The sequence below is a fragment of the Myxocyprinus asiaticus genome, chromosome 34 (assembly GCF_019703515.2).
Source record: "Myxocyprinus asiaticus isolate MX2 ecotype Aquarium Trade chromosome 34, UBuf_Myxa_2, whole genome shotgun sequence".
Lineage (NCBI taxonomy): Eukaryota > Metazoa > Chordata > Actinopteri > Cypriniformes > Catostomidae > Myxocyprinus > Myxocyprinus asiaticus.
In genome coordinates, this window is record NC_059377.1 from 24,287,334 (window position 1) to 24,312,747 (window position 25,414).

The 25,414-nt window shown below is 38.7% G+C and overlaps 1 protein-coding gene across 2 annotated transcripts in view; it reads left to right on the forward strand.

Annotated features, from left to right (window-relative positions):
* Positions 1-2,189: 2,189 nt before the first annotated feature.
* The window catches only part of LOC127425300 (cyclin-dependent kinase 6-like), a 58,889-nt gene continuing 35,664 nt past the window's right edge, over positions 2,190-25,414 (forward strand). Inside the window, exons 1-4 of one of the 2 annotated variants that reach the window (XM_051671108.1) lie at positions 2,190-2,857; positions 3,533-3,860; positions 9,923-10,058; positions 15,554-15,721. In XM_051671108.1, the coding sequence (XP_051527068.1) occupies positions 3,637-3,860; positions 9,923-10,058; positions 15,554-15,721 (528 nt within the window). In that variant the 5' untranslated portion in view covers positions 2,190-2,857; positions 3,533-3,636. The other variant, XM_051671109.1, reaches the window with a different exon arrangement.

Sequence of the window (25,414 nt, forward strand, 5' to 3'; positions counted from 1 at the left end):
TATAGGACTTGTTTTATGGTGGATATATATACTTGTTTACCTATTTCCTCCAGCATCTTCACAAGGTACTTTGCTGTTGTTCTGGGATTGATTTGGACTTTTCACACCAATCAACGTTCATCTCTAGGAGACAGAATGCATCTCCTTCCCGAGCGGTATGATGGCCGTGTGGTCCCATGATGTTTACAATTGCGTACTATTGTTTGTACAGATGAACATGGTACCTTCAAGTGTTTGGAAATTGCTCCCAAGGATGAACCAGACTTGTGGAGGTCCAAAAAAAATGTTCTGAGGTCTTGGCTGATTTATTTTGATTTTCCCATGATGTCAAGCAAAGAGGCACTGAGTTTGAAGGTAGGCCTTAAAATACATCTACAGGTACACCTCCAATTGACGTTATTAACCATTCTTTTATTTCATTTTAACTAGGGATGGACCAATACCACGCTCATGTACTCGTGCTCGTAAAAATGCTATGATACCAAAAACCGATACTATCTGACGTACGAATGTCATTCCGTAAACATTCAGCACACAAATTAAAGTCACGTCATGTCCTAGTAAGATTATTTAACAGCAAAAGCTCAGATTTCATTAAATAAATATAGAGTTTGCATGTGCAGCACTTTAAATGTGAATGCTTGTGAATGTGTGGAGCCGGTGTTGTGCTGACATAAAGACACAAAGTGCTCATACCTTTAAGAGATCCTTGGCTCATACATGGAAAACACCATCATGAGCATCCAGAGCTCTGTTTGTAGCAGATGACAGCGAGCAGAGCACTAATTCCCTTTGTAGTGTGAGGCACATACAGACTACATATTTATTTAATCAAATAGCAGCCTTTCGCAATTTAATGATCACTTTGAGTCATGTAGCAACTGGCTTTTCCAGATTGAGAAGCTACTGTCATAACATCAGAGCTACTTTTTCAACAACACAAACACTTAAAAATAAAAGCTCCACCAAAATAAAAGCTCAGTTCAAAGGGATAAAAGTACAGCAAAATTAGATCACTACTGTATAATTATGTAATATTCACTATAATACTACAAATAATAATAATAAATCAATAGTAATTGTATTATATTTAAGCAATATCTCACGCTTATGGTCTGTTATGCAGCACTTTATTTGTCAAAAATAACTCCAATGTTGTATTTAGGATTGTGCTGTGAGGTTCTGTATAACAGCACTTCATTTGATAAAAATAATACAATATTATGTTGAAAATTAATTATTTAATTTGATTAAAGTTTTAATGAATTCATTTATTTAAACACCATTTTAATTATAAAATTTAAATAAATTGTTGATATGGAATAATAATAATAATAATAAAATAAAAAAACAGATAATGGACTCGGTATCGGCAAGTACCAAAAAAGAAAGTATTGGTACTCGTACTCATTCTCAAAAAAATGGTATTGGGACATCCCTAGGTCTAACCAGTTACCAACTTATAATCAACAACCTAAAATCAAAAGTTGTATATATTTCCATCGTTTTTTATTCAATGACATCCTTTGCAATGCTTCATGGGATTATAGTCCATGCCTTCATGAAAGACGGTAAGTACACAGTCTTGTACCTTTGTCTTTTTGTCTGATTTTCAAATTCTTTTCTGCCCCAAAACCAAGTTTGTGATGTGATTCACCTCGGAGCTGATTGGATTGGTTCATGGCTTACAACTCTTTTATGAAGGATTTTATTAAAAGTCTATGGAAGAAATGAATGGGAAAAATACTTCCAGAACGCAGGCGGCTGAACAAGTGGGCGGGCACGGTTGGAATGGACCCAACCTTAGCACAGAGTACTGTCACTTTAAAAAGAACGTTATTAACCGTTCTTTTATTTCGTTTTAACCCGTTACCAATTGGAAACGAGGCAGCGGAGCGCCGGATCCGGAAAGAAAAAATTCTGCTCTGTACAAACTGAAATTAAAATTCGTTTTTATTCCCTGTTATTGATCAATAATGTCAACACTGATCAGGTGATCAATTATAGAGCTGTTTAAAAACTAGCCACAAGAAAATCACAGCACAAAACATCCATTGGCACTAAACCACTAAGGACATTGAACATGATCTTTATTATGATACAGGAGCGAGAGCTTATCACTCTACATTCCAAATGCTTTGTTGTTAACAGTTTTCACAGGTTAAACAATATCAATGCTACAAGATTCAAGATATTCAGGTATTGATATGGTTATACAGTATACAGTATTTATAAAAAAAAGTTTTCAATGGATGGGCTAATGCATCTAATAACCTCTCAGCTTCCCACTTCTTTCCCCCTGCGGTGATCCCGTTTTGACACCGAGACAAAAACAAAAAGCAGTGTGAATGGTAAAGAAGCGAGCAGGCAGTGAGAAAGCAAGAGGAGGCGGTGAGCCTTTGTAGTCGGCGAGGAATGCGGAAACGCTCCTGCTCTGTGTCAAACTGCTCTGAAGGGGGTCAAGGCACATTCAGCCAGCGTGGGAAAGCGAGGAGGAGACCGAGCACACACACAGACACACACAAGCACTGCATATTCTTGCATAGATGGGAAAAACATAAAGGGGGAAGGACGGCTGTAGGGGATCGATGAAAATCCGCCACATTTGATCCACTCGGCTTTCTTGAGAGAGTAATCAAACGACCCCTTTCACTTGTTTTGCCCGTTGAGTTGCCGTTGAAGTGGTGTGGTACCGCTGGAAGATGGGGGTTAAACCGTGCACCATCCGACTACCTGTGTGGCCCATTGCAAGGACACTGCGAGAGCTGTGATGTCTGTGGAGACACTGGGAAAGTGAGCGCCGCGTTCTGCAACTTTATGAATGACGCAACTCTCCAGGCGGAATATAATAAACTGGGTAACTATACTGACAAAACGTGTCTACTTTTATCATTTGTATGTTTGTAAATGCGGCTTTACATGCCTATTGGATAAAGGGTTATTAGAGTAATATAAATGAGTGTTGTTTAGATAACGCTGCATAAGTGAATCACTTTGATTTGTGCAAACAAATGCAGGCTGCGAAAGTAATTTAGTTACAGCGATTATTGATATGCCGAGTTAAACAATGAAATCAGTAGACAGCCACGTGCTCGTGTGGTACATAGAAGAGAATGGACAATCTTTGACAATCTTGTCATGAGAATAGGTAATTACAAACACATTTAGCGTTTTCTTATATATATATATATATATATATATATATGTGTGTGCATGTTAGATTCATAATTTGCGCCTAACACAATCGTTTACTGAATGGAAACAAGCTACACCAGACGTACCTGCATGTGTTGACTCGAAGGTTAACAAGTAATTGTGCTTTATTGCTGAGGATTTCAGATGTTGATATATTAACTGCAGTTTACTTTATATATGGTTATAAGGTCGGCAAAAGTTAGACTCTTGAGATTATGAAGGTTGTGATTATGGTGTACGATTCGCGTCTATTATCATTAATTTATATTCAAGTTTTGGTTTAACTCTGATCACATTTGTGTTTACCTCTACTTCCTTTTGTGCTCGCGCTCTACAGGCAGTGCACGTGCCAGCGCCGCTCTCCCAATAATGCCTTTGTGAAATATCCGCGCGCTTGTCACGTTTCGGGATTCCCCGCTGTACCTCGCCTGAGAGAGGAAAATGGACAAAGAGAGCTTGACCCAACAATATGAGCCGGTGGCTGAGATCGGCGAAGGTGCGTACGGAAAGGTGTACAAAGCACGGGATTTGAAGAACGGGGGCCGATTTGTAGCCCTGAAAAGAGTTCGCGTGCAGACCGAAGAAGAGGGAATGCCCCTGTCTACCATCCGCGAGGTGGCAGTATTGAGGCAGTTGGAGTCCTTTGAACATCCCAATGTGGTCAGGTAATAAACAGGGAATGGTGGTCTTGCCGATAAGTGATGCATGGGCGAGGATTTCTACAGTTCATACACACTCAAAGTGTGGGTTGGTTAGTTTATGGTTGAGAACTTCACATGCTTCCTCATGTTGTATCTACTTCCTGTAAAGGCATTTTGCTCTCATAAAACCTTGTTAAAGGGAGATCCCCTACAAAATTTTGAGGCACATATTTGAAGATAACTGTAGTATGTATATATTAGGTGGATTTGCATACATTACGTAGCATTAGGCCCACTCAGTTCTCAGATATTGAAATAGCTCAAGTGTGGGGTGCTCGTTATAAAATATACAAGACTGCGCTAAGAAATTGTGAATTTCTGAATGAAGATCAGCCCTAATTAGTCATAGACAATATATTGGCTATGCCAATTAGTCAGCCAGTATTTGGCCATTTTGTAATGATCTGCATCTCCATCATGCCCACTTGGCCAATTAAAGGTGCACTAAGTAATTTTTTGTTTATGTTGTATTGGATTTACTGACACCTGGGGGCATGGATGCTGCATTATTCAAACGCCATAGCTTTCAGTTATCCATGTCATTGTAGAAGCTCACTATTTACAGATTATTTTAATCCAAGTGTGAAAGTGTCCAATAACAGGGCAGTTACTGAGATTAAAGTTGCTGTAAGCGGTTTTAGCCATTCTACTTCCATGAGACTGAGCCGTTAGTTTAGCCACACCCCCTCTTTCATAAACCCTGTACTCCAAAGGTACCAAATGAGCTTTATTGATACCAACAACATGCAGAAACGGTTGTTAAAAACAAAAGATGCAAAATAGCGCCCTCTGACAACTGTTATGAACAACATGACTTAGAAATGTCAGTAAGTCTCAATAATTAGATGCAACTACAACACTAAGGGAATGTGCAAAATGATTGACAGGTCAAAAGCTTCACTGTCCGCAGTTCACGGACATATTTTTGTTTGCTGTTTATGGAGTCTAGAGCTGTCACAGAGACAGGTGAGATATCTTACAACACTTATTTCATGAATATCTCTCTGGGAGTAGGAACATTTTTTGTGTCCCTTTCCATGAAAAAAATCGCTTACAACACTTTTAAGCGAGTAGAATTTGGCTGGTCATGTGATCCCAACATGGCAGCACACATGAGGGGACTCTGTCCATGTGGAATAAAACTTATTTTATAAGGTTAGTTTTGTGTTTGAAGTCTGGCTGATTTTATACATATGTTTTAAAATTATTATTCATTTCTTAACCTTTGTTAATGAGGTAAAAAATGACTGAGTGCACCTTTTAAGAGTAGTGGTATTATTACCATTTTGTCATTTTCAAAATCTACCAAGTGCTAAGTCTTTAGACCTTAGAACTTTATTCGCTAGGTATATATACAGTTGAAGTCAGAATTTCACATTCACTTATGTTGAAGTCATAAAAACTCATTTTTTAACCACTCCACAGATTTCATATTAGCAAACTATAGTTTTGGCAAGTCGTTTAGGACATCTACTTTGTGCATGACACAAGTAATTTTTCCAATAATTGTTTACTGACAGATTGTTTCACTTTTAATTGACTATATCACAATTCCAGTGGGTCAGAAGTTTACATACACTAAGTTAACTGTTTAAGTTAACCTTTAAGCAGCTTGGAAAATTACAGAAAATTATGTCATGCCTTTAGACAATTAGCCAATTAGCTTCTGATAGGAGGTGTACCTCTGGATGTATTTTAAGGCCTACCTTCAAACTCAGTGCCACAGGTGTGGGAAATTAAACTTTAAATGTCATTTAAGCCTGTGTGTGTCACCTTGTGTGTTTGTAACAAGGACAAACATTCAAGGGTATGTAAACTTTTGATCAGGGCCATTTGGGTGATTTCTGTTATCATTATGATTTAGAAAGGAGCCAAACAACTATGTGATAATAAATGGCTTCATATGATCACTATCATTACATAAAAGACAGTTTCTTTGCATGATCAGTCATATTTTCAAAATCAATGCCAAAATTTCACAATTTCTGCCAGGGTATGCAAACTTTTGAGCACAACTGTATATATATATATATATATATATAAGGATTTTTTTCTTGGTGCATATGAAAACAATACAGACAGTGGTCAAAACACAATTTATCAGCAAAACATACAATTTAAGCCTCTCAATTGAGAAATTCACAGCCAGGTATTGAGAAGTGCAAGAAAGTAACAATGTGCAAGTAAAAATATGTGCAATTATAAACAATAAATACATTTGCAATATGTCTGAAGTACTAATACGAGATGCTACAGTTTGGAAGGTATAATGAATAATGTTCAGAACAAGTGAGGTGATGAGGTCTCCAACAGAGATGACAATGGATAATAAATCTTTTCTGTTTTTGAATATTTTATTGAATTTTGAGGAAATATGTAAAACAACATTGTGACGAGGAGGGTGGGGCTGGTCCATGAGTGTGCACACCCTGACCTCAATCGGGCTAATCAGCCGAGGAGAGGGATAAAGACGATCCGAATGCGGCAGTTCGAGAGAGAGAGCCACACGCAGCTGCCGTGTGTGTTTGTTTGTCTTTTTTTTTTTTTTTTTAACCATCAAAGTAATATTTTAATGAAAAATTAAACAAAAAGACACAAACATAAACACACACACACGGCAGCTGCGTGTGGCTCTCTCTCTCGAACTGCCGCATGCGGCTCGTCTTTATCCCTCTCCTCGGATGATTAGCCCGATTGGGGGCTGGGCATGCACACTCACGGCCCGGCCCCACCCTCCTCCTTGCCACAAACATATTTAAGCTATTTTGTGCATCTCATTTGCTATCTTTAAAATCTATTTGTAGATATCTGCATTATATCGGCCCCCTTGATGTCTGGATGTCAATATCAGCATTGGCCAGTGAAAAAAACATATCTGTCAACCGTTAGCCCAAATCTTTTTCAAGCATAAACATAAGAACTGAGCATCTCTTTAAAGGAATATTCCGGGTTCAGTAGAAGTTAAGCTCAATTGACAGCATTTGCGGCACAATGCTGATTATCACAAACTTACCCCTCCTTTTCTTTAAAATCAAAAATCTTGGTTACAGTGAGGCACTTACAATGGAAGTGAATGGGGCCAATCCGTAAATGTGAAAATACTCACTGTTTCAAAAGTATAGCCACAAGACATAAACAATATGTGAGTAAACATGATTTTAGTGTGATTAAAATTGCTTACTAACCTTTTCTGTGTAAAGTTATAGCCAATTTTACAACTTCATTGCCATGACGATATAATGTCAACAAACACTAAAATGTCAACTTTACAGCTCACATAATGAGTTTTAACAGAAGAATTATTGTAAGTGCTTTTACAAAACTATAAGCTTCACATATCTGCCTTTAAACACTTTAAACAAAAATTTGCCCCATTCACTTCCATAGTAAGTGCCTCACTGTTACACTGATTTTTCTTTCTTCTTTTTTTGTTTTGTTTTTTTTTATAGAAAAAGGATGTCTAAATAATTTTTTGTGGTAATCAGCATCATACCACAAATGCTGTCTATTGAGCTTAACTTGTAACCTGGAATATTCCTTTAATAAGATTATCTAGTTAACCATGTTAGTGTCTTCTCTTTTTGCATTGAAGATGAGTATGTCTCCAAGGAACAGCCATGCGTGTCTGATTGTGTTGATAATTAGATTGTCAAATGCAAATGGTGCCATTGACTCATGCACTTCTCTGACAATTCACCTTCCTGGGTCAACTGAAACAAGAATGATTGTTGACCTTTATGTGCAGATGTCAAACCATTGATGTGCAAATATCAGAATAGTTGGTCATCTTTTCAGCTAAATAGATGCATTTAAATTCCTCATTGTCTGTGTCTACTAGGGCTGAAACGATTAGTCGATGTTATCGACAACGTCGACAATAAAAAAAATTGCTGATAAAAATTTTCGTTGTCGAATAGTTGTTTGATCTCATTTAACGTAACATGAGATCATTTGAAACTAATAATGCTGCGTAAGAGGAGCACGGCAGCTCACGCCTGACTTAGGCGAGGAAGAAAACACAGCTCACAGTCCAGATGTACTCTAAACTTTCCAAACAGCTTCAGGTGATGTAGCTTGCAAAGTATGAGGTAATTATAATGCAAAAATACAAAATAACTAAATACAGAAGCACTCTCGTTGTGGAATAAGCGGAGCCAGATCTGCCGCTCCGCTGAAACAAAACATACCTGTTGAGCATCTTTAAAGGAAACACCCCAGAGTTACATCTTTAATACAGTGATATTTAATGCATTATAGCTTTATTAAAGTTCAAATAATATGGAAGCAGTTCATGTAAATAACTACAAACTCCAAAACTGGCATTTCTCTGTGCAGTCATCGCCGCTTCTATGTCTTTACTGCAGTCGCAGAAGTATAACCAAGTGAAAAAATACACTTATATTTAAGATACATTCTCTTAAAGCAAGTCTAAATGTCTTATATGTTGCTTCTCAAGTAAATATATCTTGTTTTAAGGATTTTTAGACAATTTTAAATGGAAAAGAAGACAAAAACACTTGATAACAATAGGAAAAGTCAAATAATCGTTCTAATAATCATTAGATTAATCGATTATCAAAATAATAGTTAGTTGCATCCTTAGTGTCTACCATCAAGGTCATCTTGTATTGTTTGTGCAGTGTCAATTGATATTTTTAGCTTGGTAACATATGTTAAAATGACTCCCCTGGGTAGGTGGAAAATCTTGTTGTTAGATCATTTTCGTTCTTGCAGCTAATGGATTGATGGCTCAGTTTTAAGAGCTTATCTAGTTCATTCAATTGATGACAGGACTCGTGTCAATGGCTGGCCTTGCTCAAGGCCTAACCTTGCCATTTGCAGTGTGAGAAATGGAGCACTGTGCACTAAAAAGCTGTAGAACATGTACACTTAATTTTTTCATGACTAGTCCAGACAAGGTCTGGATTGCAATTGCAAATTGTTTCGTAATTTGTCCATGGATGCAAATGGATTTGAATCACTATTGTTTGACCATATGTTTGTGAGTGCATATATCTGGGATTTTATCTGCAGAAGAGATATTTTCATAGAGAAAAAGGCAGAAAAGTAAATAGCTCTGAATGGAACACTAAATGGAGTCTCAGTGCTGTGCTGTTAAGGGATGTGGGGCCTGAGAATCCAATAGGGTCAGCAACCTCTTAACCTCTTATAATGAGTATATTATTCATGCCATGTGTTTTGTTTGTTAAGAGGCTTCATTGTGGAAGCACAATCTGGATTCCAGGGGAAGCGCTTCCTGAGAAATTCTGTTTATGATGTCATGGGATCAGATAACACTACTATGAAAGATTATCATCACAGACTAGGGATACCTGTCTTTGACTTCAACTGAACATCAAGGATAATTATCTTTGCAAGAGACATCTAACAATTAGACAGCTCCTCCCATTTTATCTTATTTTGTGATGGAATAAAAGGCACAAATGTGCTTATGTGTTATGCATCTTTGTCCTTGCAGAATGGGTAGTAAACAGTGGGCTTTGGCCCTCCAACATTCAGTTGTTGCTATAATGAGAGATCTTCAGTTATCATGAAACATCATGCCTGTATCTCATTGGTGCTGGGGCAGTGGCTCTAACTTGACTTTGTTCAGAAGGTAGGTTTTGTTAAACTCTTTCGTGCAGGTGTATCATATCATAAAATTGGCTTGTTGGTTTGAGACAAAGTTACTTGGGTCCAGATGATAGAAATGGTCAAGTATGGCATCAAAGGATTACTTTAAAATTAAATTGATTCTTTATGTTGTTCCTAAGGGTCAATGAGGAGGGTCTACTGAAGAGTCAAACTTCTTTCATATATTAATGTAGAAATGTTTGGTACATCAGTGTTACATTATCAGAAGAGTAAAATATGTTTTGGGTCAAACAAGGAAAGATCGTGGAAAGAAGCATCCCACTCTTAGAACTGAATGGTCAGATTTTACTAGAACATATAGAGGCTCTCAAGCAGTCAAGAAGTTGAGGGGTTCAAGCTGAATTTACTGATTATGCCTTTCTTTCATCTAGATTGTTTGACGTATGCACAGTTTCCAGGTCTGACCGGGAAACCAAACTAACTTTGGTCTTTGAACATGTGGACCAAGATTTAACCACATACTTGGAGAAAGCACCTGATCCAGGAGTGCCACCTGAAACTATAAAGGTATCTTCATACCACTGCATTCATCTCAGTATTTACCAGCAATTTAGATTTTTTTTTTGTGTGTGTGTGTGGATTTTCTCCCCTTTTCTCCCCAATTTGGCATGCCCAATTCCCAATGCACTTTAGGTCCTTGTGGTGGCATAGTAACTCACCTCAGTCTGGGTGGCAGTGGACGAATTTCAGTTGCCTCTGCGTCTGAGACCATCAATCCACGCATCTTATAACGTGGCTTGATGAGTGCGTTACCACGGAGACTTAGCGTGTGTGGAGGCGCACGCTATTCTCCGCAGCATCCACTCACAACTCACCACGTGCCCCACCGAGAGCGAGAACCACATTATTGCGACCACGAGGAGGTTAACCCAACGTGACTCTACCCACCCTAGCAACCGGGCCAATTGGTTGCTTAGGAAGCCTGACTGGATTCACTCAGCACACTCTGGATTCGAACTTGCGACTCCAGGTGTGGCAGTCAGCGTCTTTACTTGCTGAGCTACCCAGGCCCCTAGCAATTTTGATTATTTAAAGAAACTGTAACCTCATGCATTTAGATAAGATATGTATATGTACATATTAGATATGACCGCAAAATTGATCAAAGTGTAATACTTGCTCCGGTATGTAATGCCCACTTTTCAGTATGCAATCAATTTACGATTGATAAAACCTAAGTCCTACCCTAAATTTTTCTAATAAAATATGCTAATTCACTTGGAAATAGGCCAGATAATGGAAGTAAAATGGGTTTAAAATATAATTAAATAAAAGAACACCCATTACAAACCGAGTGCAACCTTTAAAAATCAAAACTTGCATTAATTAACGTTTGAAAAAGGTAAACGTTATATTTTGTGCTTTAAATGAGCATCTATCCAAATATTGTTTTTCTATGCTCCAGTTCCTCTTCAAACGACTGTTTAAAAAGATAAAAATAAAGCGAGATTTTATTTGTACTTTAAGGCCCATGAGCAAAAAATGAGTGGTTTGGCCTTCTAAGCAGGCAGATGAAGGATAGAACTCCCTCAGATCACAGAGTCTTGTCCTTTTGATGGGCAGTGCATGTGGTGGATGGGCTTCTAATTAAAGGGCTTGGTGCTTGTGTGCCTCTATTTTCATTCAGCTTTGGCTTTCACCAAAGATTGGCCAAAAGAATGTTGTTTCAGTGTGTGTGTGTGTGTGTAGTGGCTTCCCTCTCAGTGGCTTGCCTGTACAGAATAAACCTGTGAACTGCAAGGGCTTTTCTTCCTTAATGGTTAATAAGTCATTCAGTCCAGATATCATTTTCATTAGTCTAGAAATAATCCTGCAGGCTGACTCTTGTCCTTTTACGTCTATCCGAAAAGGTTTGAGCGGAAATGTTGGATTTTTTTTTGTCCTGATCATCTACTCTCCAGGTAATCTATTTTGATTATTTCCCACATGCTAGTCTTACAAATCCATTCATCATATTTAGCTACCTCTCCCCCTAGGACATCTTACATTGAATGTTGGAATGAATAATATCTCTCTCTTTGTCAGTTGTGCCAAATTGAAATTGAAACAGAAGCTAAGAAAAGTTTTCAAAAGTTAAAAAAGTGACACCTAGGGGGGTTCCTTTGCAAGTTTTGAATATCAGTAAGGATTGTGTATCGAGAGGGACTTTTGAACAACGCAGTCTTGGTTGGAGTCTTTGGTTTGCATGTTAGAAATAAATAAGTGGTTTCTCTGCATTCATCTCAGTAACTGACCTAATCAGACATAATCTTTGGAGTTATAAATAAAAGCATCTCATTTTCTTTTTCTTTCATTAAAATATGGGGAAACCTTAGGATCAAGTCACCAATCAGTGAATATGGATGATAAAGAAAAATGGAAATGGAAACAGTGGCAAAGAAACATTTTTAAAAGTAAAAAAAGTGACACCTAAAAGTATTAGTAAGGATTGTGTATAGAGAGGTTGGAGTCTTTGGTTTTCATTTGAGATTTAATATGTGGTGTCTGTGCATTCATTCCAGTGACTGTTTGTTTGATCTAATCAGACAAGTTTTTTGAGTTATAAATAAAAGACAAATTTTCTTTTCCTTATCATTATGATCAGGTAAAAAAATTGACAGATAATTAGGATCAGGTCACAAATGAACAAAAATAGATGACAAAGATTAAAAAATATATATTTAAAGCTGATGTCATTTTTTTAAAAGTTAAAAATCTTAAAATGCAGAGTCAATCATAAGTAAGCCATCTGTAGGTTAATATTACTTAAAAGTGTAACACTGTGGCTCTGTTGTGCTATTAAAACGAACCGTTTGTTTGAACGGCTCGTTGAGCCGGACATAGCAACGCAGCTCAACCAATGGTGTGAGTTTGGGGTGGGACAATCTGTTTGTTCAACCAATGGAGGACGGGTGAGTTTTCTGGAATCTGCAAATCCATTTGGTGATGCTAGAGGCGCAGAAATAACACACTTCAACTTTGATAGTCATTTCTAATTAATTTATTCAATACACAATATAGTCTTTTTGAGTCAGAATATGTCTGTATGTGCAACCGAAGAACACTTGAATATGCATTAGTGAGTTTTCATTTTGTCAGGCCACACAGACTGCAATTCCCTTTGGGAAACCAGATAACAGACATCAGATGTAGATTGTGGACTCTGTGCGGTCCTCCCAAAGATGCCCAACTAGCTCATTCACCACCCTCCTAAGGACACCAGATTGCAGAGGTCCCAGCCTCCACCCCATTCCAGCCCCCATACTGCCCACTCCTGCCCCATTTCAGACCCACCACATGCTAATTGATGAGAGAGGCCCCGGGAATCAAATGAGCTGGAAGGAGATCAAGCGGCTGGCCCTGTGTTGGGGAGTGCGGCTAGGCTCTCCGGCCCCGCGCCTTCCTGAGTCCTGTCTCTGGTCCATAAAGGAGAGCCTAATGAAGCATGGGGAAGGAATTACACTAACGCTAACTGGCAGATGTCCTGCATTGTGCCTGGGTACAATAAACAATATGGCTGCCTCTCATGAATTAGCATGAGAAAGGGGGGTGCCTTCTGGAAGCTCGGATTTGACTGCTGTTTTTAGGGAGCTTTTTTCTTACACTCTTTCCTCCTCGGCTTTATTTCCTCCTTTTCCAAGAAGAGGTACTTTAGGACAGGTGCTATCAAATCTTTCCTTTGTTTAGAGCCTGAATGCCTCTCAGCGAAGCCTGGTTATTTCTGGTTGGTATTGTTGGTTTAATTTGAGGCATTAATGTTTTAATAGTAAATTTTGGTGGTCCTGTTTTACGAATAGCATGTTCCAACAAAGAAGCGTCTTTTAAAATTAATTCAGATTCCACATGTCGGGTTTGGAGATTCAGATTAGAGATTTCAATTAAAGATTGTGTGACTGGTATGTCAAGGTTGATTTCCACTGAACTAACATTCTTTGTAGAGTAAACTGAAACATTTCAAGCATAATAACCCTTTAAATACCAGCCATTAATCATCTGTAGGTGTGAATGGAATCTGCAACCGCAGAATTCTTCAGAATTTCAAAGAATTCCACAGAATTCGAATGTCCTGTATTCACAAAAATTCTACATGAACCTTGTTCCTTGCATATTTAATGAGGCTTTCAGCTATCATTAAAATTATAGTTCTCTCAGCTCTGTTTTGCCATACTTAAATCTATTCCAAAGATTTTGTCCCCCACAGTCAGTGCAGAAGTCTATGCAGACTCTGTTTGGCCCTGATAATTATATACATAACACATATATAAAAGGTACAAAAGATACCTAATATGTGTTTGGAGTAAGGGAGGAGTGGGTGACATATGTGTGATTACCCTTAGGTCATGCTTAGGTGGTTGTGTACCTTTTCTTTTCACTTGAGAAAAAGTGTGCCAACCGTGGGCCACTTTACACCAAGACCCAGAATAACTGCTTGTTCCACGGCTTGTCTGGGAGGTCATTGCTGGAATGGTATTCAGAAAGGGCACTTGTTTATGCTGGCTACCAGGCAAACAGGCCTCATCTAAAACACACGCGTTCCCTAGTGTGGGCCTCTAGTGGGCATATTGTGAGGACCTCCATCCCCTTCCCCTCGCCTGGTCTGACTTGTGCCATTTGCAGATTTCTGCTTGAGTGTGCGCCCCATTTTTTTTAAGTGGTTTAATCACTCACCAGCTGGTTGGGGAATGAACAGTGCTGTGGGCTCAGATCCATGTCACTTGTGAGGCCTTGGCAGCAGGTTTCTCAGGGGTAGGCTGCCACCGCTTGATACCTCTGCTTTGGAACGAGTCGAGCAGCAACTGGGAGCAAATGCTTCTCGCTCTGCACCCACTCTTAACTTCATTTTATCACCGCGTGTTTGTGTTAGCCCCCTATTTTGGGGGGGGGTCAATATTTCAGAGAATTGCGATATTTTACCTAACAATACCATATTGATATTCTAACATCAAGAATCAATATTTGTAGTTACATTATTCTCATTGATATTGTTGGGATTAAAAGAGATGGACCACCATTAAGAGCAAGTGTGTGAGCACTCTTACAGACACATAAACACTCAGTTATTTCTATTCATTCAAAATGCTTGCATGGAACAAGCTTGTTCTGAGTTAGCATTTTGGATGAATAGTCTATAACTGTTAAGTTGTAAGGATGTCTGAACAAATCCTCCGTACAGCTAGGTTGCAAGGGATTTTGAGTAATTGCGAGCCCACTGACACCAAAGTACGCTATTCCTTTACGTGATTTATTTTAACTGACACTAATGTGCCTATGCTCAATGCCTCTTCTATGGTTTACAAAGATGTAAAGCAGGAAGGTAAGCACTTGTTGCCCAAAGTCCAGTGAAGATGAATGAGAAACAATTGAGTAAAAGGTCACAATGTATTACAACATTGAATCACAATACACAAAAAATAAAGACTCACAAAATAATCATATCACAACCCATATGTCAATATAATATTGTATTTCCAGGTTCCTACTGATTCCCATCCCTAGATCCCAGCACAGCTGCAGTCATTCTCCTGTGTATCTGTATAGTTTCTACCAAAGGAAATGGTATTTAGGCCATTCTCTGCCCGTCCTCTCTTTTTTTCCCCATCCTCTCCTTTTCTTTTTTGAATTAGAAGAATCATGGGACGATTTTATCTTGGCCCATACACTGAGCAAGTCGATTCACAATTAGCAGTGATCCTGGGACAGCTGCAGGGAAGTGGAGGTCTACAGGAATGGAGCCTTACGGCAACATATATTTCCTGCTCTGCCATTATGTTGGTTATCAACATCTGTCCTGCTTCAGCTTTAAAGGGACAGGCTCACTTTTTTTCCCCTGCCCAAGCAACTGGATCTCTAATTACTGGTCAACCATGCAAATATACTGTATGTTAGCTGTTCCTCATAGTTTGTCTTAATCGGTCTTCTTGATATCAATACTATTGCATCTGTTTTGTTCACTTTAAGTTATTAAATGTATTTTGGGCTTATGTATTTGGAATGGCTAAGGTCTTCTGGTCTTGTCTTGGCAGGATATGATGTACCAGCTGCTGCAGGGTCTGGATTTCCTCCACTCTCACCGTGTGGTTCATCGAGATCTCAAGCCTCAAAACATTCTAGTCACCAGTGGAGGACAGATCAAACTGGCTGATTTTGGTCTGGCACGGATCTATAGCTTTCAGATGGCTCTTACTTCTGTGGTGAGTAACGGGGTTGCACACGTTTGTGCCATAGCTAATAGAGGATCAAAATTTTTTACAAAGAGGCCAAATACACACTGCAGCTAAATCCAATTGACACTCTTGACATCCCCACATTCTATTCCATCCTGTTGCACTCCGTATAGTGTCTTGTTTGAACAATACCGTGGTGAGGCAGAGTCTGAACTGCCAAAGTCGTTCCACAACAGAGTTCAGCCGAATACCACAATCTGGGAATATTACTACAGTACAAATAATGTAATTACTGTATTGCCGTAAATACGGCACTACCATTTGAAAAACACTATAGGTACCGCTGGCATTTTGAAACTTAAGTTACGCGGTAGTATCATGGGACCAATATACTATGCAACACTACTCTCCTGTGTGCTTAATCCCATTTTGTATGCACAAGAGTTCAGATATTTACAGGAGTGACAACTGCATTCTGCAAGCAAAAAATTTGAGATCTATCTTTCTCCATCATAGTTGTTCCCTAAATCCCTGTGGTCTTGGGGTAACCCATACATTACCGTCCAGAATGAGCATGCTTTTTAGAATTAACACAACACTGCACCTCTGTTCGACGGCGGGTTTATTATATTTTGCTGGACATAAAGTCTTTGTTCACACTTCAAGGAAAATCAGATTTTGTTCAAAGAGCAAGTTATATGTGGCCAAATCTGATTTGTTTCTGTTCAGACTGGAGTCGCTTTTGCTAGCACATCCACATTAGCAGTCATTGTAACTAGCAAACTTGTGTATGTTCACCATGTGTGAGAGTTTAGCAATAGATGTTTTCATGTGGCCAGTATCCAAATATGAACACATTCGTCACAGATAATGGCTTAAAAAACAGGAGAGGTGGCATATTTACATTTACATTTATGCATTTGGCAGATGCTTTTATCCAAAGCGACTTACAGTGCATTAATTCTATGCATTTTATCAGTTTGTGTGTTTCCTGGGAGTATATTCAATGTTTGTTGCTGCTAGGGTTGACAACTGTCCCATTTAAGCTGTGACGCCCCGGAATTTGGCCAAAATTGCGACGTTCCATTGTCCTGTATTTTAGCGGGCAGTAAAATAGCCCATATTGAAGAAGAGGTCAGACAGCGAGACACTTAAAAGGGGATTGCTGTCCTGTATCTAAGTGCACAAAATGCAAAGTGTCCGGTATTCGCGTGAAACATTCAATACCTTATTGCGTTGTGGTGGCTCACAACCAGTGTGGGTTACCGCACCTTAGCAAATCTCTTTGGGTAGGAAAAGCCACTGTAAAAGAGGTTTGCACTGCTTTGGCTGTCCTGTAACATTTATATGACATATGGGTGCATTCCATTCAGAAGTTATCATTCCTATGCCCTGTTTCCCTAAGACTTTACCTTCCACTGTGACATTTTTTGAGGGCTTAAAGGTGTAGTAAAACGGTCATATTTAACACACTTTAAGTAATTCTTATTGAAAATTAGGTTTGAAACGATCCTACAGCATAGCCATCATTATTGTTTTCCCATCCGAAGTGCCCTGCGAAGGCATCATTTATGCCGTTTGGAACTTATTGTAGGTCTTCTCATCGCAAAACCTGACGTAACAACCCATCGCACACAAGAAATGACAACAAAAAAAACCCACATGAAATCTGATTTGACTGTTCAGACTGAGACTCATTAGCAAAAATCTGATTGTAATCGGATTTCAAACCACCTACAAATGTGGTTTGGATCAGGCTTGTAAAAATCAGATTGTATGTGTTTTTGTCCTGTTCAGAGACAGACTGTAAAAACCTATACTGATTTGAGTCAGATTTTTTTTTCTGCCTTTGTGAACATAGCCTAATACGTCTAAAGTAGCTAATGTTATTTTGGTCAAAAATAGCTAACACTAGGGGTCACATGATGCCATGCAAGAGGCAGACGTGTGAGCGACGAGCTCTGCACACTTTGCTAAATTTTTTATTATTTTCATGTTATAATCTGGTGAATTTTGATACACCCAGTTACACATTTGCTCTTTGATGCAAAACATGGCAAAGAAGTCAAAATCCTCGGGCTCTGGAGACATTAAAAGACACTTACGTGTTCAGGATGAAAGCCCCGACAGGCCTACAGACCGGGGACTCGATTTGGATGGCGCGGCGGGAGAAGGAATCGCATGTCGGTGATGTTGACAAAGATTCTTGCTGACTTGGAGGATCTCGCTGTAATATGTCGATCAATTACGGCGATGGAAATAAAATTCTCTGAACTAGTTACAAAAGTGACTGATGTTGAGAGACGAATCGATTTTTTTTTTAATCTTCGGAGAGGGAATTAACCGCTAATCCGCCCGTGACCAAAGTTGATTTGGAACATCTCCTTGAAAAGCTTGAAGATCTAGAGAATAGAAGCTGCAGGAATAACGTTCAAATTTTTGGAATTCCTGAGCATGAGGTGGGCAGAGATATGGTGAAATTCCTAAACAAGTTTTTCCTGAGTCTGCTCAAAATAACAGACCACAAGCTGGAAATTGAGTGAGCTCACAGAGTCCCAGCTCACAAATTTGCTGAGGGAGATAGGCCCCGATCGATTCTGGCCAGATTTCTGAGATCATCCGATAAAGATCTTGTGTTGCGCCAGGCGAGGAGCAAAGGGAAGCTTTCTTGGAAGAACCATAATATTTTCTTGTTCCCGGACTTTGCGAGTTCGACGAGAGAAATGCGATCGGTTCAAGGAATGTAAGAAACTCTTACATCGGCGAAAAATCACTTTTGCTCTGATGTTTCTGGCCAAACTGAGAATAGAAACGAAGGACGGTCGCAAAGTATTTACATGTCCCAATCAGGCAATGTCTTTATTGAATCAATGGGTGAGTAAAACATTGGGTGTTTCTCATGTGAGTGGGTCGACTCGCTGTACTTACTCTTGAGGAAGCTGGGCGTCATTTTGGCTTCTTTTTTCTTTTTGCGTTGGCTCCGCCTAGCGGCTGGAGCTTGTTCCATTGAATAACACTCCTTTGGAACAGCTGTGGATTAATCTGTTCGTTCTTCGTGCTTATTCCTCCTGCTGGCTGTAGTTTGTTTTGTTGAGTATTTTTACGGAACACTGGAATGACTATGTCATCCATTGAACTCATAACAGCCAGCTCACTGAACATATCTGAACATTTTATATCAGCTGGAATTTGTTTTGTGGAAGATCACACCTTTGAGACAGTTCTGTGAATGAATCTACACATTCTTTGTGTTCATTCTTCCTTTTGGCTGTGTTTATTTGACAAAGTATTTTCTGTTATGTAATTTTGCCTCACAAATTTGTGAGGCAAAATTGTGCAAACTGATGGCAAAGTTGTCGTGGGGGCTCGTGGGCATTCATGGACCTTTTGAGTTTAGAGGGATTGTCGCCGGTTGGTGCTTTCGTGCGTGGGGTTAATGCGCACATTTTTCTTTTTTCTGTTTGTTTTGTTCAGGGGGAAGTTCGGGGTTTGATTGTTTCACTAATGGGGAATGTGGTCTGTATAATTTTGTTTTTGACACACAATTTATTTTTTCTACTATATCAAAATGTCAGATGTTAATATGAGTGTACCATCTCTCTCCACATGGAATGTAAATGGGTTGGGGCACACCATAAAAAGAAGGAAGGTTATTACTTTTCTTAAATGTAAGAAATATGATATAGTGTTTCTTCAAGAAACACATCTCTCCCCGCAGGAAGCTGAAAAATTTGGGAAGATATGGGGTGGACATGTTTTTTTTTTAGTGCTGGCTCAAGTAAGTGTAAGGGAGTCATTATATTGGTAAATAAACATTTACAATTCAAATGTCTCAAACAGACTAAAGATAAATTAGGGAGAGTCATTATTGTTTTTGCTGAAATTCAGGGGCAAAGGTTGATTTTGGCTAATATTTACGCACCTAACGCTGATGATCAGGGCTTTTTTATAGATCTTGAAGGGATGCTGCAAACCGCTGGCACCCCTCATGATATAATATTGGGAGGAGACTTTAATCTTTTGATGGACTCAGTCCTTGATCACAGTGAAGCAAAAGTGTGTATACCGCCTAGAGCAACACTGACGCTTCACATGATGTGTAAAAATCTTGGTCTTATGGATATTTGGAGACTTTTGAACCCATCTGGTATGGACTATACATTTTTTTTCATCAGTCCATAAGATTTATTCTAGAATAGATTTTTTTTTTGATATCCAAATCCCTCATTTCATCTGTTGTGGATTGCTCAATTGGAAACATTTTAGTCTCGGATAACGCCCTGGTGAGTTTAGAGGTGATGCCACATATAGAGAAAAAGAAATCATATAGTTGGCGCCTTAATGTGTCCCTTTTGCAAAATCCTGATTTCAAACAAATGTTAAAGACTGAAATCAATGTTAATATGGAGACCAACTGGTCCTCAGTATCCTCTGTGGGTGTGGCTTGGGAGGCACTTAAGGCGGTTCTTAGGGGCCAGATCATACAGTATGCCTCATTCATCAAAAAATCCAAAGCACGAGAACTCGTGGAGTTGGAAGGAAATATTAAAAGTGCAGAGGCAGAGCTGAAGTGCTGTATGTCAGCTGATGGCCTCAGAGAATTGACCCAATTGAAATATAGATATAATACTATTTTGTCGTGGTAAGTGGAGTTTTGGTTATTCAGGGCTAGACAGTCATACTTTGAGTCAGGTGACAAAGCAGGGAAGCTTTTGGCTAGATATATACAGCAGAGAGAGTATCTTTCTATCTGTCCCTCAGTGAAATCTGCTGGTGGTGAAATTTTTACCTCAGCCATTGATATTAATAATGCCTTTAAAGAGTTCTATCTTGATCTTTATAGTTCCACGTCTTCATCTATTGATGAAGATATTAGAAACTTTGTGGTATGTGTGTATGTATGTATGTGTGTGTCTGTATGTATGTGTATAATTATTTTTTATTTTTTATTATCATCTATGTCTTGATGCTGTTTTTGTATTGTTTTTGTATGGTTGTACACTGGAAGCTCCTGTCACCAAGACAAATTCCTTGTATGTGTAAGCATACTTGGCAATAAAGCTCATTCTGATTCTGATTCTGAACCATTAGATCTTCCTAAACTGACGATTGAGCAAAAAAACTCTCTTGATTCTGAGATAACCTTGGAGGAGCTTGACGAGGTAATTAAGTCCCTACCTACTGGCAAGGCTCCGGGGACAGATGGTTTTGCCGCAGAATTTTTAGATCTTATGCTACAGAACTGGCTCCGCTTTTGTTAGAAGTTTATACTGAATCATTAAAGAATGGAAAACTTCCTCCAACCATGACACAAGCCCGGATCAGTCTGATTCTTAAAAAGGACAAAGATCCAAGTGAGTGTAAAAGTTACCGTCCAATCTCCCTGATCCAACTAGATGTAAAAATATTGTCAAAGATTTTGGCTAACCGATTAAGTAAGGTTATGACTTCTCTTATACATATAGATCAGGTGGGATTTATTCGGGGCCATAGCTCTTCTGATAAAATCGGGCGTCTCATCAATATCATGTGGTCAGTGGTGAATGATCTCGGTCGCTGCCATCTCACTTGACGCCGAAAAGGCATTTGATATGGTAGAATGGGATTATCTTTTTAAGATTTTGGAAATGTATGGATTTGGGAGTACATTTATTGTTTGGATTAAGTTACTTTATAGACACCCTGAAGCAGTGGTACAAATAAATGGATTAATTTCAGATTATTTTACTCTGGATAAGGGCACGGCTGCCCTCTTTCCCCTTTATTGTTCTGTCTTGCCCTGGAACCATTTGCAGCCGCGATAAGAAAGGAGGATGATTTTCAGCAAATTTGTCTGATTTAGTTGGTGTTAATTTTGACCCTTTAATAATAAGATTTTCAAGCGATGTGGGCAGGTGGGCTTCATTACATTTATCAATGATTGGGAAGGTTAATGTTATTAAAATGAACTGTATTCCAAAATTTAACTACCTGCTACAATCTCTCCCGGTAGATGTCCCCCTCTCTTATTTCAAGCAATTTGATAACATAGCGAAGTCCTTAATTTGGAATGGTAAACGTCCCAGATTACACTTCAATAAATTACATTGGCCGATGGACAAAGGTGGGCTAGGCCTACCCAAGATTCTGTTTTATTATTATGCATTCGGTCTCAGACATTTGGCTCATTGGTCGCTTCCACCTGAAAAAGCCCCTCCCTGCTTCTGCACTGAACAAGAACTGCTTGCCCCTATTTTGCCATTGCAAAGCTTTTCCATCAAACTAACCAGAGAATTTAAATCACACCCCATCATTTCACATTTGCACTCAGTATGGACAAAAGTGTCCAGAGTGTTTAACTCTGATAATTATCTAAATGTTGCCTCGAGCCTATGGCTAAACCCCAAACTATGCATTAATAAGTCCCCTTTTTGTTGGTCAGAGTGGATTGCGAGGGGGGTTAATACACTCAGTGATCTTTATGAGAGTGGTGTGATGAGATCCTTTGAAAATTTGGTTCAATATTTTGGGATCCCCAGATCTCAGTTTTTTAGGTATCTTCAGTTACGCCACTTGCTCTGTACTATTTTTGGGAGTAGCATACACCCCCCTAAAGCAGCAGATACTCTAGGAGAGATGATTTCTGCTTTTGGAAAAGGTCATGAGGGATCAGTGTATTACTCCCTGTTAATTCAGAGTCTTGGGGACAGAACTTTGACTTCTCTCAAGAGATTGTGGGAGAAAGATTTGAACTTGGTATTGGAGGAGGGAGTGTGGAATAGGATTCTTAAAAACATAAAGTCTACATCTAGAGATGCAAGGGTCCGTCTGATGCAGTTTAAGATTTTGCATCGATTATATTGGATCCCCTCTAGATTGTATAGGCTGGGTTTAAAAGACACACCCAGCTGTTGGCGTTGCCAGTTGGAGGATGGAGATTTATTACATGCCTTCTGGTCTTGTTCGAAGATTCAAGAGTTTTGGTTGAGAGTCCAGAATTTTGTTTCCGAGGTACTGGGCACTCAGGTTCTGTTTTGTCCCAGACTTTGTCTTGGGCGAAGGGGCAGTTATGGATATAGCTGATGGGTATGTAAAGAGGTGGGTCCTCACCGGCGTGATGATCGGGAGACAGATAATTGTGAGGGGATGGAAGTCGACAGGCGCTCCCTATTTTTATGAACGGTGCACCGAATTGGGCATGGTAGCGTCGTTTGAAGAGATGTCATATAGACGGCTTGGCAATTCGGCTGCATATGATAAGAAATGGGGCAGGTTTTTGGCCTTTTTGGGGGTTGCTCGGTGACGGGCTGTGGAGAGAGACATTTTGTTTGGTTTGGATTGTTTTTTATATATATATTTATTCTTAAGTGTTTCCTTTTAAATGTTTTTTATTTTATTTTTTCTGTATATATATGTGTGGTTATTTTAATTTTGTGTCGGACCACTGGTTGTGTGTAGCGGGGTGGGGTGGGTGGGGGTGTTCAGGGGAAGGGACATATAATTTTATAAATTGATTCAGTGTGTGTATGCTCTGTTTGTGTAATCCTGTTTGTTTGAATCAATAAAAATGTTAATAGAAAAAATAAAAAAAATAAATAGCTAACACGAAATGGGTTAAACTGTTGGCATCCATGTTTCATGTTTAGACCCATGAGTTGCAAATACATCATCGCAATTTCTGGAGTAACTTGTGTATTCTGTACACACGTGGATTGATAATTTAACGGATTCACTCCGTATTTAAATGCAGTTGTCAATTGAAAAACTTTTTAGTGTATACATGGCCAAATAAAATGCCACACAAGTTTATGATATGATGCATTTTGGTTTTCAGGTTGTGTTCACTCTTTTGTGTCTGTTTATCCTTTGTTTTCATCTTGCAGAATCCTTTCATGTATGCAAATAACACATGGCAAGCGCTTTTCAATGTCTACTGTAGCACAGCACAGTACAGTTAATTTTATTATATTTGATATCCCCTTAGTAGGTTTAAGAACATGACATGCAATCATAATGACAAAGAGATCCCTTGAGATGGATATGGGCGATGTCCAATCAGATGTGGTAGTGTTGGAAGGCCACCCATCTGACTTGTGCCTAAAGCAAGCGGATAATGTGTAAAGTGAAACCAGCAGAGGCTGTTCCATGTCTTTGGCCTCGCAAAGTGGTCTAGGCTGAGATGAAATGGATGGAGCGATTGAGTCCGTCAATTCCCTCCTGCCAACCTTTGAAATCACATTCTCTTGAGAAGGGCTCTGATGTCAAAAGAAAGCACATAGCCTTTCAATGGAGATTGTGTCTTTTCTCTTCTTAGAGATCTTTTGGAAAGATGTGCAAATTGTCCTTCCCTATGCAAGTCAGTGCACTGCAAAAATAAACATAATCAGTATTTTTGTTTTCTTTTCCAGTAAAATGTATAAACATCCTTAAAACAAGATAAATTTGCTTAGAAGCAATATTGCATTCGATGTTAAGATTTGTTTTGACAATATTTCTGTGTAATTTTTAGGGAAATGCCAAAAATATTTGCCAATTGGGTGCTGGTAAATTTAAACTTAATTCAATTAATTATGATTCTTATAAAATTTTGCTTCTTAAAGGAATATTCTGGGTCCAATCCAAGTTAAGATCATTCAACAGCATTTGTGGCATACTACTGATTACCACACAAATTTATTTTGATTTGTGCCATTTCTTTAAAAAAAAAAAAAAAAGAAAGCAAAAATCTGGGTTCCAGTGAGGCACTTACAATGGAACTGAATGGGGCCAATCCATAAACCTTAAAATACTCACTATTTCAAAAGTATAGCCACAAGACATAAACAATGTGTGTTAACCTGATTTTAGTGTGATAAAACCGCTTACTAACCTTTTCTGTGTAAAGTTATAGCCAATTTTACAACTTCGTTGCCATGATGATTAAATGCCAACAAACTAAATCCCTAAAAAGACCTTAAAAACGACTATTTCAAGAAATGTATAGCTCAAATAATACACAAGTTTTAACAGAAGAATTAATGTGTGGTGTTATAAAATTATAAGCTTCACATTTTTGTCTTTAAACCCTCCAAAAATTGGCCCCATTCACTTTAATTGTAAGTGCCTCACTGTAACCCAGATTTTTGCTTTTTTTAAAGAAAAGGAGTGACGAGTCAAAATAATTTTTGTGGTATTCAACATTATGCCACAAATACTGTAGATTGAGCTTAACTTGTATTAAACCTGGAATATTCCTTCAAGTCTATGTATCTTATTTAAAGGGTGTTTAAATATTTTTACCGGAAAACAGGACTGAAATACTGATTAAGATAAATGCTTGTGGCTTTTTTTAAATTACATTTGTGTAGGCCAATATTTTATATAGCTGATAGACGATATAAGTTTATACAAATTTTAAACATTTTGTCTAAATGTTTGCAGCAAAATATCTGTCTGTCTGTAGAATCACTCGTATCTAATTATAGTTGTTACGTACCATAGCCTATATCACATGCACGAGAGTGCAAGAGTGTGCTACATTAAACCTCTTTTTTTCACAACTCATTCAGTTTGCAGATTCTGAATGACTACCAGCGCCTTCTGACAGTTGTGTGGTTTCGGTGGTTTAGTTGCTGTGCAAAAAACTCTGTTTCAGTTCTTTAATAAGGGGACTACTGGCTGTTAAGTCGTTAGGCGGTTGAGCCTCTGTAAGTTCACCTGGGAATCCACCACTAGCAAATCTCCCCTCCATCTGAAAAAAAG